The 14919-nt window shown below is 46.1% G+C and overlaps 1 protein-coding gene across 1 annotated transcript in view; it reads right to left on the bottom strand.

The window, feature by feature from the left end:
• Positions 1 to 14919, bottom strand: part of LOC116374867 (potassium/sodium hyperpolarization-activated cyclic nucleotide-gated channel 4) — an 81702-nt gene that overhangs the window by 14795 nt on the left and 51988 nt on the right. Inside the window, 4 exon segments of the mRNA XM_031830827.1 lie at positions 4850 to 5090; positions 5324 to 5346; positions 5349 to 5451; positions 5453 to 5470. Coding sequence (XP_031686687.1) covers positions 4850 to 5090; positions 5324 to 5346; positions 5349 to 5451; positions 5453 to 5470 — 385 coding nt within the window.

The raw sequence follows: 14919 nt of genomic DNA, 5'->3' as shown, positions 1-14919 counted from the left end.
AAAAACTGAAAGCATTACCTTTTGACAAGTATTTTATCATAAACCGTACACTGTATATCAGGGGTTGGAACTGGTTAATAGTGGTATTTTATCATAAACCGTACACTGTATATCAGGGGTTGGAACTGGTTAATAGTGGTATTTTATCATAAACCGTAAACTGTATATCAGGGGTTGGAACTGGTTAATAGTGTATTTTTATCATAAACCGTACACTATATATCAGGGGTTGGAACTGGTTAATAGTGGTATTTTATCAGAAACCGTACACTGTATATCAGGGGTTGGAACTGGTTAATAGTGGTATTTTATCATAAACCGTACACTGTATATCAGGGGTTGGAACTGGTTAATAGTGGTATTTTGTCATCCAGGCATTTCTATGAAAAAACATCTACAAAGTTCCTATGCAAATCCCTCACTCTGTCACTCAGAAACGTATTTGAGTGTCTGCCTGCAAGCTGAAAATCTTTGCCAGTATGTGTGCTACCGCCCCTCCCCCTCAGAACCATAGTACTGTACTGATGTTACAAGAGGGATTCAGAATATTAGGGAGAGATATTTATCACAGTTTTACAGTTGACAGTTTAGTCATTCAGTTTAGTCATTCAGGAGCAATTAGGGTTAAGTGCCTTGTTCAAGGGCACTTTGACAGATGTTTCACCTAGTTGGCTCGGGGAATCTGACCAGCAACATTTTTAGTTACTGGTTAGTTACTCAACGCTCTTAACCGCTATGCTACCTGCCGCCCATTCTTTAGCTATTGAAGAATGGATTCACTTTTTCCAGTGGTGGAAAAAGTGCCCCGATTTGTCATACTGAGTAAGAGGTAAAGATACTTTAATAGACTCAAGTAAATGATGTCCAGGATGATCTCTTTTATAAGTTGGTGAATTGGACCATTTTCCTGTCCTGCTAAGCATTCAAATGTAATGTAAGTACTTTTGGGTGTCAGGGAAACTGTATGGAGTAAAAATACATCATTTTCTTTCGGAATGTAGTGAAATAAAAGTAAAAGTAGTCAAAAATTAAGAGTAAAGAACAGATACCAACAAAAAACGACTTAAGTAGTACCTAAATTATGTTTACCTCAGTACTTTACACCACTGACTTTTTCAATGCTAGTAGTTAAGGATACTATAGGCCTAGTTATCGCATAGGATTTATTAACTACAAAAATGTAAGACGTGTTTTTAATTCTAGTGCCATTCTGCACACACAGGCTTGTTAGCCAGCTAGCTCAAAGGACATGAAAAGTTGCTCCATTAAAGCCGCTCCTCCCAGGTATAATTCTGTGGACCGAATTCAGATAATGCCTGTCATAACAAGATGCCCAGTATAATAAATCATTTTTAAAAAGTACTTTTCTGGAGTTCCCAACCAGTTCTGAACTGTTCTGGTCGGAACAGTGGAACTGAACAAAAAATTGTGGTTCTGTTCAGAAAGAAACTTCTAATTTCGGCTCCAAACCCCTGTATATGTCAAATATGTTCTTCTTTGTCATTTAGCATGTTTATGAAATTAAAATACAGCTCACATTGATCATTGGAATAGTAAACAGCCTCACATAAAACATATCAAACAGCAGGCACCATACCCTGCAGAATGACAGGCAGAATAATGAGTAATGCTTTAGACAACCCTGTTATCAGGGCCAGCTCGTGAGAGCAGAAATTACATATACACTCATGCAGTTGTGCAGTGTGTCTGAAAGCAGACCTAGGCTGACCTTCTTAAGAAGCTAATTTGTGCTGTTGTCTTTTTCTAGCCACCATTATGAATATTAAAGCTGAAGAGGTTTTCGCTCTGCAGCACAATGGTGTGTGTGTGTGACCTTTCTTCTGCCCTGGTACACTCTTTATCTTTACCCCCGAAGTAGGATCCATCTGAGAGCTTGGTTTCCTTGTTGCCCTTGGTGAGAACGCTGACCACTCCGTGCTGGATGAAGTACATCTTCTTGCCAATGGTGCCCTCTCTGATGATGTAGTCTCCGGGCTGGACACACTCGAAGCGCAGCTTGGTCAAGCATGGAGGTCACAAAGTTGGGGTCCGCGTTGGCCAAACAGTGGCATGGAAGCCACCAGCTTTCGACAAGTTAAAGTTAACGATTTCCTGCAAACAGGAACACACATTCACACACGCACACCAGAGGAAGTGGATGCTTTAGTTGACAGCCCCTCAGAGAGACATAAAGTGCTCAGAGAATAATTCATCCAACCGTTGAAAGGATGGTTATCATCAGTTATGCACTTCAAAATCACGACCCCACACAACAATTTCCCTTTGCGATTAGTACGTATTCTATTTTAACACCCACACACAGCCCCCAGCCCTCTCCCACCTCTCTGAGTGGCTCGTTGAGTTCTCCCAGGATGCTCTCCTCGTCAAACATCTTGCCTTGGTAGCGATGCTCGTAGTAGTCATGGATCCTCTGCCTCATATCAGCTGGCAGCTTGTGGAAGGACATGTACTGCTCCACCTGTTTGTACTGCAGGCCAGGGAGAGAGAAAGAGATGAAACACAATAAGGTCAGTCCAAGGTCACCGCCCCCACAGCACTGTGACTGAGTCATACCCTACGTTACTAAAGGCTTAGAGGTCAAGCCCTCCACACAACACATCAGATATACAACAGCACACAAGACTGCTTGTACATTTTGCCCCACACAAAAGAAAAGCAGAAAATAGCAGATGTTTATACTACGGTATATTTCCATTCTGAATATGCACTGGCTGGCAGCACAGAGGAGGAATAAGTGGATAGAGAGAAGAGAGAGAGAGAGAGAGACAGCAGAGAGACAGAGAGAGACAGAGACAGAGAGAGAGAGAGAACAGAGAGAGAGAGACAGAGAGAGAGAGACAGAGAGAGAGAGAAGAGAGAGGAGACAGAGAGAGACAGAGAGAGAGAGAGAGAGACAGAGAGACAGAAGAGAGAGAGAACAGAGAGACAGAGAGAGAGAGAGAGACAGAGAGGAGAGAGAGAGACAGAGAAGAGACGAGAAGAGATAGAGAAGAGAAAGAGAGAGAGAGAGAGAGAGAGGAGAGAGAGAGAGAGAGAGAGAGAGAGAGAGAGAGAGGGAGAGAGAGAGAGAGAGAACGATGGGGAGAGGCACTGATTGGGAACACATTTCCCTAAGTACTGTACTGTATCTGATTGCAAGCAGAATCCATTGATGAGAAAAGGGAGAAGGTTGAAGGGGGAAATCACACAGGAACCTCCTACGCACGCACGTACGCACACACACAGAACAATCACATGTGGACCACCAACACCACAGGGTCATGAGCCACTCAGCAGAGACAGTTGAGACCTTGTTTAATCGGTGATACCCCCTATGCCCGGTATAGAGGCGACGCAGGTCTAGTGTGGCACGAGATGTGGCGCGGGCGGGGTAGTGGGAGTAATCACAGTTGGGTAATTAGCAGAGTTACTACGGGACACAGATAAGGTGAGTGTCATTCAGACCACACAGAAAGACATTGGGAGAGCTCCATTTAGTTACAGACACTGGCTTCGTTACGGTTTCCTTTCTCAGTGCATCGACTTCTGAGGTGGATGAACAGAAGCAAGGGGGAAGAAAAGGTGGCGGGTGGGAAGGAAAAGAAAGAGAGAAAGAAAGAGAAAGTTTCTTAATATAATTCACAACAGTTTGAATGAAAGAATCCACTGAGGGAGCTGGGATGAGACAGTATTCAGAGCACGCCTTCCAGAACCACGGTCTGCAAACAGAGGAAGAGAGAACGGAGAGAGAGAAACATTCAGAGCACGCCTCCAGAACCACTGTCTGCAAACAGAGGAAGAGAGAACCGGAGAGAGAGACAACATTCAGAGCACCCTCCAAAACCACTGTCTGCAAACAGAGGAAGAGAGAACCGGAGAGAGAGAGAGCATTCAGAGCACGCCTCCAGAACCACTGTCTGCAAACAGAGGAAGAGAGAACCGGAGAGAGAGAGCATTCAGAGCACGCCTCCAGAACCACTGTCTGCAAACAGAGGAAGAGAGAACCGGAGAGAGAGAGAGCATTCAGAGCACGCCTCCAGAACCACTGTCTGCAAACAGAGGAAGAGAGAACGGAAGAGAGAGACAACATTCAGAGCACGCCTCCAAAACCACTGTCTGCAACAGAGGAAGAGAGANATAGGATTTATTAACTACAAAAATGTAAGACGTGTTTTTAATTCTAGTGCCATTCTGCACACACAGGCTTGTTAGCCAGCTAGCTCAAAGGACATGAAAAGTTGCTCCATTAAAGCCGCTCCTCCCAGGTATAATTCTGTGGACCGAATTCAGATAATGCCTGTCATAACAAGATGCCCAGTATAATAAATCATTTTTAAAAAGTACTTTTCTGGAGTTCCAACCAGTTCTGAACTGTTCTGGTCGGAACAGTGGAACTGAACAAAAAAATTGTGGTTCTGTTCAGAAAGAAACTTCTAATTTCGGCTCCAAACCCCTGTATTGTCAATATGTTCTTCTTTGTCATTTAGCATTGTTATGAAATTAAAATACAGCTCACATTGATCATTGGAATAGTAAACAGCCTCACATAAAACATTATCAAACAGCAGGCACCATACCCTGCAGAATGACAGGCAGAATAATGAGTAATGCTTTAGACAACCCTGTTATCAGGGCCAGCTCGTGAGAGGCAGAAATTACATATACACTCATGCAGTTGGTGCCAGTGTGTCTGAAAGCAGACCTAGGCTGACCTCTTAAGAAGCTAATTTGTGCTGTTGTCTTTTTCTAGGCCACCATTATGAATATTAAAGCTGAAGAGGTTTTCGCTCTGGCAGCACAATGTGTTGTGTGTGACCTTTCTTCTGCCCTGGTACACTCTTTATCTTACCCCCGAAGTAGGATCCATCTGAGAGCTTGGTTTCCTTGTTGCCCTTGGTGAGAACGCTGACCACTCCGTGCTGGATGAAGTACATCTTCTTGCCAATGGTGCCCTCTCTGATGATGTAGTCTCCGGGCTGGAACACCTCGAAGCGCAGCTTGGTCAGCATGGAGGTCACAAAGTTGGGGTCCGCGTTGGCAAACAGTGGCATGGAAGCCACCAGCTTTCGACAGTTAAAGTTAACGATTTCCTGCAAACAGGAAACACACATTCACACACGCACACACAGAGGAAGATGGATGCTTTAGGTTTACAGCCCCTCAGAGAGACAGAAAAGTGCTCAGAGAATAATTCATCCCAACGTTGAAAGATGGTTATCATCAGTTATGGCACTTCAAAATCACGACCCACACAACAATTTCCCTTTGCGATTAGTACGTATTCTATTTTAACACCCACACACAGCCCCCAGCCCTCTCCCACCTCTCTGAGTGGCTCGTTGAGTCTCCCAGGATGCTCTCCTCGTCAAACATCTTGCCTTGGTAGCGATGCTCGTAGTAGTCATGGATCCTCTGCCTCATATCAGCTGGCAGCTTGTGGAAGGACATGTTACTGCTCCACCTGTTTGTACTGCAGGGCCAGGGAGAGAGAAAGAGATGAAACACAATAAGGTCAGTCCAAGGTCACCGCCCCCACAGCACTGTGACTGAGTCATACCCTACAGGTTACTAAAGGCTTAGAGGTCAAGCCCTCCACACAACACATCAGATATACACACAGCACACAAGACTGCTTGTACATTTTGCCCCACACAAAAGAAAAGCAGAAAATAGCAGATGTTTATACTACGGTATATTCCATTCTGAATATGCACTGGCTGGCAGCACAGAGGAGGAATAAGTGGATAGAGAGAGAGAGAGAGAGAGAGAGAGAGACAGAGAGACAGAGAGAGGACAGAGACAGAGAGGAGAGAGAGACAGAGAGAGAGAGACAGAGAGAGAGAGAGACAGAGAGAGAGAGAGAGAGAGAGACAGAGAGACAGAGAGAGAGACAGAGAGAGAGAGAGAGACAGACGAGACAGAGAGACAGAGAGAGAGGACAGAGAGACAGAGAGAGATGAGAGAAGAGGAGAGAGAGAGAGACAGAGAGAGAGACAGAGAGAGAGAGAGAGAGAGAGAGAGAGAGAGAGAGAGAGGAGAGCAGAGAGAGAGAGAGAGAGGAGAGAGAGAGAGGAGAGAGAGAGAGAGAGAACGATGGGGAGAGGCACTGATGGGAACACATTTCCCTAAGTACTGTACTGTATCTGATTGCAAGCAGAATCATTGATGAGAAAAGGGAGAAGGTTGAAGGGGAAATCACACAGGAACCTCCTACGCACGCACGTACGCACACACACAGAACAATCACATGTGGACCACCAAACACCACAGGGTCATGAGCCAACTCAGCAGAGACAGTTGAGACCTTGTTAATCGGGTTGATACCCCTATGCCCGGGTATAGAGGCGACGCAGGTCTATGTGTGGCACGAGATGTGGCGCGGGCGGGGTAGTGGGAGTAATCACAGTTGGGTAATTAGCAGAGTTACTACGGGGACACAGATAAGGTGAGTGTCATTCAGACCACACACAGAAAGACATTGGGAGAGCTCCATTTAGTTACAGACACTGGCTTCGTTACGGTTTCCTTTCTCAGTGCATCGACTTCTGAGGTGGATGAACAGAGCAGAGGGGGGAAGAAAAGGTGGCGGGTGGAAGGAAAAGAAAGAGAGAAAGAAAGAGAAAGTTTCTTAATATAAGATTCACAACAGTTTGAATGAAAGAATCCACTGAGGGAGCTGGGATGAGACAGTATTCAGAGCACGCCTCCAGAACCACGGTCTGCAAACAGAGGAAGAGAGAACCGGAGAGAGAGACAACATTCAGAGCACGCCTCCAGAACCACTGTCTGCAAACAGAGGAAGAGAGAACCGGAGAGAGAGAGACAACATTCAGAGCACGCCTCCAAAACCACTGTCTGCAAACAGAGGAAGAGAGAACCGGAGAGAGAGAGAGCATTCAGAGCACGCCTCCAGAACCACTGTCTGCAAACAGAGGAAGAGAGAACCGGAGAGAGAGAGAGCATTCAGAGCACGCCTCCAGAACCACTGTCTGCAAACAGAGGAAGAGAGAACCGGAGAGAGAGAGAGCATTCAGAGCACGCCTCCAGAACCACTGTCTGCAAACAGAGGAAGAGAGAACCGGAGAGAGAGAGACAACATTCAGAGCACGCCTCCAAAACCACTGTCTGCAAACAGAGGAAGAGAGAACCGGAGAGAGAGAGAGCATTCAGAGCACGCCTCCAGAACCACTGTCTGCAAACAGAGGAAGAGAGAACCGGAGAGAGAGACAACATTCAGAGCACACCTCCAAAACCACGGTCTGCAAACAGAGGAAGAGAGAACCGGAGAGAGAGACAACATTCAGAGCACACCTCCAAAACCACTGTCTGCAAACAGAGGAAGAGAGAACCGGAGAGAGAGAGAGCATTCAGAGCACGCCTCCAGAACCACTGTCTGCAAACAGAGGAAGAGAGAACCGGAGAGAGAGATTCAGAGCACGCCTCCAAAACCACGGTCTGCAAACAGAGGAAGAGAGAACCGGAGAGAGAGACAACATTCAGAGCACGCCTCCAAAACCACTGTCTGCAAACAGAGGAAGAGAGAACCGGAGAGAGAGACAACATTCAGAGCACACCTCCAAAACCACGGTCTGCAAACAGAGGAAGAGAGAACCGGAGAGAGAGACAACATTCAGAGCACGCCTCCAGAACCACTGTCTGCAAACAGAGGAAGAGAGAAGCGGAGAGAGAGAGAGCATTCAGAGCACGCCTCCAGAACCACTGTCTGCAAACAGAGGAAGAGAGAACCGGAGAGAGAGAGAGAGCAGTTCAAACAATGGAACAACAGAGCAATGACATGAATTACAAAAACGTCAATACAAGATGCTGGCTGATGGTGTGTGTGTGTTGTACACACATGCGTGTGTTTTTCCCTCCCTGTGTGTGCCTATGTATCTATGTAAGGTGTTACAATTGGTAACAACAAAATCCCTGTGGCACCTGAGCTAATATCTACTATCGCATGTTTCAACCCCCCAAAAAGAGGAGGAGAGGGGGCTGGTTTTACAGTGAGGACGTGTGTGTGAGGAGGATGAGATCTCTCTGGGCCAATTCACTTGCACCAGGAGAGAGATCAAAGCACACAGAAATAAGAAACAGCAGCAGGTAGAGGAGCATCACAGACCTTCACTACACTAAACCCTGTCTGAATGGAAAGTCACTATATTCTACTGTTAAGCCTAGGTTACACTTTGATCAACCCTGATACGCTTCATACAGGCATAATACTGTTACAACAGATGGGGGGGGGGGGGGGGGGGTAACCTTACGTGTCTCTTTCCCCAAGCTGAATGTACAGTCAGAGTGGACAGCCATTTCATCCTCTGAGATGTTCTCCTAAAACATAGATAGCCCTGCGTCAGCCCCGTGTCGGAATTAATTACAAATCAGAGAGGAGAGGCTGTGCAGAAATAATACACACTAACATACGGCACTCGGTGGCCACAGCCTCATAATAACCACACCCTCCCTCTCTCCTTCCAACTGTCTCCCGGAGAGAAACCTGTTACCTCCAGCCACTGACCTCAACCACACACTCCCTCTATCTATCTCCCTCCATCCCACCTCTCACCCCCCCTCCCCCTCTCCAGGAGAGAGAAACCTGTTACCTCCAGCCACTGACCTCAACCACACACTCCCTCTATCTATCTCCCTCCATCCCACCTCTCACCCTCCCTCCCCCTCTCCAGGAGAGAGAAACCTGTTACCTCCAGGGAGACATCACTAATGACAGTGGGTAGTGACTGGCTCCCTGAGAATCAGACCCCTGTGATGAGGTGCCCGCAGCAGTGCCTGAAGAGAAACATTAGTGCTGCTTACAAAATGGCACCCTATTCCCTATAGTGCCCTGGTCCTGGTCAAAGATAGTGCACTAAATAGGGAATAGGGTGCCATTAAGGAGGCAACCAGGGCCTGGCCAGTCGGAGGGAGCGGGTCACTCAACGTGAGCGCACAGTGCACAACAGGCTCACTGCTGTCACTGCTGACGCACACACACACAAAAACACATACACACGTCAAGGCAGAAAAGGGGAGGGAGCCAGCTAATGAAGTAATGCTCGCTCTCGCTTCATGGAAGAGCAACAACTGTCTGCCTGCCTGCCTGCCTGCCTGCCTGCCTGCCTGCCTGCCTGCCTGTCTGTCTGTCTGTCTGTCTGTCTGTCTGTCTGTCTGTCTGTCTGTCTGTCTGTCTGTCTGTGTCTCTCTCTCTGCGTCTCTCTCTCTATATCTGCCTTTTCAATCCCATCTCTGCTCTCCTTTTCAACACTCTCCTTTCTGACTGATGTCTTTATAAGGAAGGTCTATAATTCTGACCTCCGCTCAGTTTTCACTTCTGTCTTTCACCTCATCCTCAGATGTAGACAAGTCTCTATCCGTCTGGATCTAGCCAGAGGCTCCCTGCCTTCCGAATCACATTTCTCCTCCTCCATCTCCTCGCCCTCCTCTCCTCTACAGAATGAAGGACAGTCTGGAGCCCGAGTGTGAGCCTGTACATGCGGACGATGCCGAGCGGTCGACCGTGACCACTCACCTCCAAAATGGTAGCAGGCGGAGGAGCAGGAGCCGCGGTTGCTTTTTAACGTGTTGCATCCCGTGATCACGTTCAAAGGCACACACACACACACACACACACACACATACACACATATACGGATGCACACACACACACACACTCACACACACACACACACACAGGCACATATACGGATGCACACACACACACACACACACACACACACACACACACACACACACACACACACACACACACACACACACACACACACACACACACACACACACACACACACACACACACTATGTACACCTAAACAAATACTCATGTACACACACAGATGTGCGCACCCACACACACAACGCTACAACAGACACAGGAGTTCAAGGGTCGAGCGTCTGAAATAGGATGATGTAGCTGAAAGTGAAAGGTGGAGTTTGAGAGCAAACCACACTCAGATATAGACACTAAATGCACCTGATAAAAGACCTTAAAACAACATGGTCAGAACTGGGGATCATATTCCTTTAATCCTGGTTATACTCTTATAATGCATCATTCATAAATAAAATGGCAGCATTCATAATGCTGTGCCGGGAAAAATGAATGAAAAAAACGCAGATCTGGAAAACTAAATGATAGGACTTCAAAAGAAGAAAGAGATGCAGAAAAAACATGAAGATATTCATTCCCAGGGCATCTGAGAGATGAATTTTAAGCCCTGCCATGAGCTAAGCATGGAATCTATCTCTTATCAGGAAGTCTATTCAAATGAAATCTCTTGGTATAAATTTGAACATTTCCTGATCTGATGATGAACCAGAATGTCACAATCTTCCTCTTCTTCAGAGAACTAGTCCTCCTGTCCAACACAATGAGAAAGTCCTCCTGTCCAATCCTGTCCAACACAATGAGAAAGTCTTCCTGTCCAATCCTGTCCAACACAATGAGAAAGTCCTCCTGTCCAATCCTGTCCAACACAATGAGAAAGTCCTCCTGTCCAATCCTGTCCAACACAATGAGAAAGTCCTCCTGTCCAATCCTGTCCAACACAATGAGAAAGTCCTCCTGTCCAATCCTGTCCAACACAATGAGAAAGTCCTCCTGTCCAATCCTGTCCAACACAATGAGAAAGTCCTCCTGTCCAATCCTGTCCAACACAATGAGAAAGTCCTCCTGTCCAATCCTGTCCAACACAATGAGAAAGTCCTCCTGTCCAATCCTGTCCAACACAATGAGAAAGTCCTCCTGTCCAATCCTGTCCAACACAATGAGAAAGTACTCCTGTCCAATCCTGTCCAACACAATGAGAAAGTCCTCCTGTGCAATCCTGTCCAACACAATGAGAAAGTCCTCCTGTCCAATCCTGTCCAACACAATGAGAAAGTCCTCTTGTCCAATCCTGTCCAACACAATGAGAAAGTCCTCCTGTCCAACACAATGAGAAAGTCCTCCTGTCCAATCCTGTCCAACACAATGAGAAAGCACTCCTGTGGTACTCCTGAAGATTAAAACCTGTCTGTCTTTCTCTGTAACCTGTCTGTCTTTCTCTGTAACCTGCCTGTCTGTCTTTCTCTGTAACTTGTCTGTCTTTCTTTCTCTGTAACCTGTCTGTCTGTCTTTCTCTGTAACCTGTCTGTCTTTCTCTGTAACCTGCCTGTCTGTCTTTCTCTGTAACCTGCCTGTCTGTTTTTCTCTGTCTGTCTGTCTATCTCTGTAACCTGTCTGTCTTTCTCTGAAACCTGTCTGTCTGTCTGTCTGTCTGTCTGTCTGTCTGTCTGTCTGTCTGTCTGTCTGTCTGTCTGTCTGTCTGTCTGTCTGTCTGTCTGTCTGTCTGTCTGTCTGTCTTTCTTTCTCTGTAACCTGTCTGTCTGTCTTTCTCTGTCTGTCTGTCTGTCTGTCTGTCTGTCTGTCTGTCTGTCTGTCTGTCTGTCTGTCTGTCTGTCTGTCTGTCTATCTCTGTAACCTGTCTGTATTTCTCTGAAACCTGTCTGTCTGTCTTTCTCTGTAACCTGTCTGTCTGTCTTTCTCTGTAACCTGTCTGTCTGTCTTTCTCTGTCTGTCTCTCTGTCTGTCTGTCTTTCTCTATAACATGTCCGTCTGTCTGTCTGTCTGTCTGTCTTTCTCTGTAACCTGTCTGTCTGTCTGTCTATCTTTCTCTATAACCTGGCTGTATGTCTTTCTCTGTAACCTGTCTGTATGTCTTTCTCTATAACCTGTCTGTTTGTCTTTCTCTATAACCTGTCTGTCTGTCTTTCTCTGTAACCTGTCTGTCTGTCTTTCTTTGTAATCTGTCTTTCTCTGTACCTGTCTGTCTTTCTTTGTAATCTGTCTGTCTGTCTTTCTCTATAACCTGTCTGTATGTCTTTCTCTATAACCTGTCTGTCTGTCTTTCTTTGTAGTCTCTGTCTGTCTTTCTCTGTACCTGTCTGTCTTTCTTTGTAATCTGTCTGTCTGTCTTTCTCTGTACCTATCTGTCTTTCTCTGTAACCTGTCTGTCTGTCTGTCTGTTTATGCCCTGTTGACATCTCTCTGTGGGAACTGGGAAGCATCAGATTTATCACAGACATTTGCTCCGTTTCAATGACGACAAGGATTTAGGTTTTCTAGTTGTCTTCTAACCTCCTGTATTCCCATAAAACACTGTCACTGCGGAATTCATCCATTTGTCATTGGCTTTGTAATGCAACACAATTTGATTCCCCTCAGCATGAAAGGGCATTAGCCAAGTGAAAAAAACAGTGTCTTTGAAGATAATTCCCTGTTTGTGTTGTGAATCACTAGCACATACATTCTTAGAGAAAAAGGTGTTATCTAGAACCTAAAAGCGTTCTTCAGCTGTCGCCATTGGAGAACCTTTTGAAGAACCATTTTTGGTTCCAGGTAGAACAGTTTTGGCAAGGGTTCTCCTATGGGGACAGCCAAAGAACCCCTTTGTAAGCCTTTTTGCTAAGAGCGTGGCGACCGCATTGCCACCGTCTCTCTCTCTCTGGAGCCCAGGGGAGGAGACATAGTGGACTAGGGCACTCGCCACTAGGGGATGGATCTCTCTTGAGGAAGTGATGTGGCTGATAACGCCCAGCGTGACAGGAAATTATGTTATATCCTCATAGCCATCAGTTCACTAACAAAAGAAACCTTGCTCCTCTTCTTCTGCTACTTAGACAAATCCAATCATTGTCAGTACTGAGAAGCTAATCAGTTCTCCAGGGCATCCACTTTCTAACCGTAAACCTCTGCTGTCCGTATGTGTCAGTCAATTCAATCCAACACTCGGTTCCCATGAGAGAAAGGGATTTAGAGCCCTTGATGCTGTTTTACTGCACAATCCCTCCCTCACTCTTTCATTTCTCTCTCTCTCTCTCTCTCTCTCTCTCTCTCTCTCTCTCTCTCTCTCTCTCTCTCTCTCTCTCTCTCTCTCTCTCTCTCTCTCTCTCTCTCTCTCTCTCTCTCTCTCTCTCTCTCTCTCTCTCTCTCTCTCTCTCTCTCTCCTCTCTCTCTCTCTCTCTCTCTCTCTCTCTCTCTCTCTCTCTCTCTCTCTCTCTCTCTCTCTCTCCATATGGTCATACTGTGCTCTCGCTGTTTCACTTTCTTCCTCCTATCACTCTCTCTCTGTCTCTCTGCACTCTTAGGTGCTATCTAGAACCAAAAAGGGTTCTCCCATGGGGACTGCCTTTAAAAAAAAAAGAGTATGACTGTTGATATCTCTCCCCAGAAGCCTCCTGTACCTCTCTACTCACTCTCTCCTCCTGGATGAAAATCTTTACCAAATAAAACATGCATAATTGATTTCCCAAAAGAGATGTCAGCCACTTGATTGTAATTTCTAAACCTTTCTGTCTCCCCCTCGACTCTGACTCCCTCTCTCCATCCTTGCCTCCTATATGAGTAAGGTAGACACAGTGTTCATTGAAGCCTTGAACATCGGCACCCTGACACCCCCATTCAGAGCTCTCGACAAGGCAACAGAAAATAAAGGAGCATATAACACTGGCTACACTTCTGATGTGATCTGAATGTTCTGTTGTTAAAGGAGAGCTCTATGTGCGCAATGACATTTCAATTCAGGACTTTCGTGCCATTGTCTTGTGGAGGTAGTCCAGATGTAATTGAATTCAGGGCTGTGAGAGCAGAGCAGTCAATGGCAGCAGAAGCAGAAGTTAATCCAGCAGCCAGTGACTGTGAGACAGCCTGTGAAGGAGGATAAGTGATGCTGGCGGGGTGACTCCTAGACATTTGAGTGTTTCTGGACTCTACAGAGGTATGTTATCTGTGTCCTCTACAGTGGTGTAACTCATATTCTCAGCATGCCTGTGATATGGTAGCTTCACTCTTGTAATTGGCTATTTTCATAACCAGGGGGGGGGGGGGGGGGTGGCGTTTGGAAATTCTAACCATTTATATAGCTATGACAAAGAATTACAAGTGTTAAAGAATATTCAGATTTCCCCAATGCAGCATCCCGAGTGGCGCAGCGGTCTAAGGTACTGCATCGCAGTGCTAGAGGCATCATTACAGGTCCGGGTTCGATCCCGGGCTGTGTCGCAGCCGACCACGACTGGGAGACCCATAAGGCGGCACACAATTGACCCAGCATCATTTGGGTTAAGTGAGCAGTGCGGCTTGGGGGTCGTGTTTCGGAGGACGCGTGGCTCAGGACCTTCGCCTCTCCCGAGTCCGTACGGGAGTTGCAGCGATGGGACAAGACTGTTGGTCTTGGTTATCATAAAAGTACAATAAATAAATACATTTCCCCAATGCACTATTCAATATTATATATATATATTATATTTGTTTCCAAATTGTGTTTTTTTACAAGATGTGAAAATATATGATCAAGCAGCTAGCATTTTGAAGGGGTACCTCGGGACCAAATTAAGAGCCTTAAGAAGTTTCTCTGAGGAGAGGAAGAGAGGGGACTTGAACCTCCTTCAGATTAACACCACCAACCAGGTCCAGGCTAATGACAATAGCTCTTACGGCAAGACACAAAAAGTCGCTCAACTTGTCCACAGCTATACTCAAAAAAAAAAGGTGCTATCTAGAACCTAAAAGGATTCTTTGGCTGATCCCATAGGAGATCCCTTTGAAGAACCCTTTTCGGTTCCAGGTAGAACCACCAACCAGGTCCAGGCCTGGGAAAAGGGTTCTCCTATGGGGACAGCTTAAAAACCCATTTGGAAACCTTTATTCTATGAGTGCAGGCTACTGTTTGTCCGTGGCTTGATTGTCTTTCATTAAATAGCAGAAAACAAATGATCCAGTCGACATGCATACCGGTTATAGACTATGGGGATATTGTCTACATGAATGCAGCTGCCACTGTATTGAAGACATTGGACGCAGTTTATCATAGCGCACTACTTGTTATTACAGATGATAGGTTCAGTACACATCACTGCATT

The sequence above is a fragment of the Oncorhynchus kisutch genome, linkage group LG8 (genome assembly GCF_002021735.2).
Source record: "Oncorhynchus kisutch isolate 150728-3 linkage group LG8, Okis_V2, whole genome shotgun sequence".
Lineage (NCBI taxonomy): Eukaryota > Metazoa > Chordata > Actinopteri > Salmoniformes > Salmonidae > Oncorhynchus > Oncorhynchus kisutch.
This window is presented reverse-complemented; position numbering and strand designations above follow the sequence as displayed.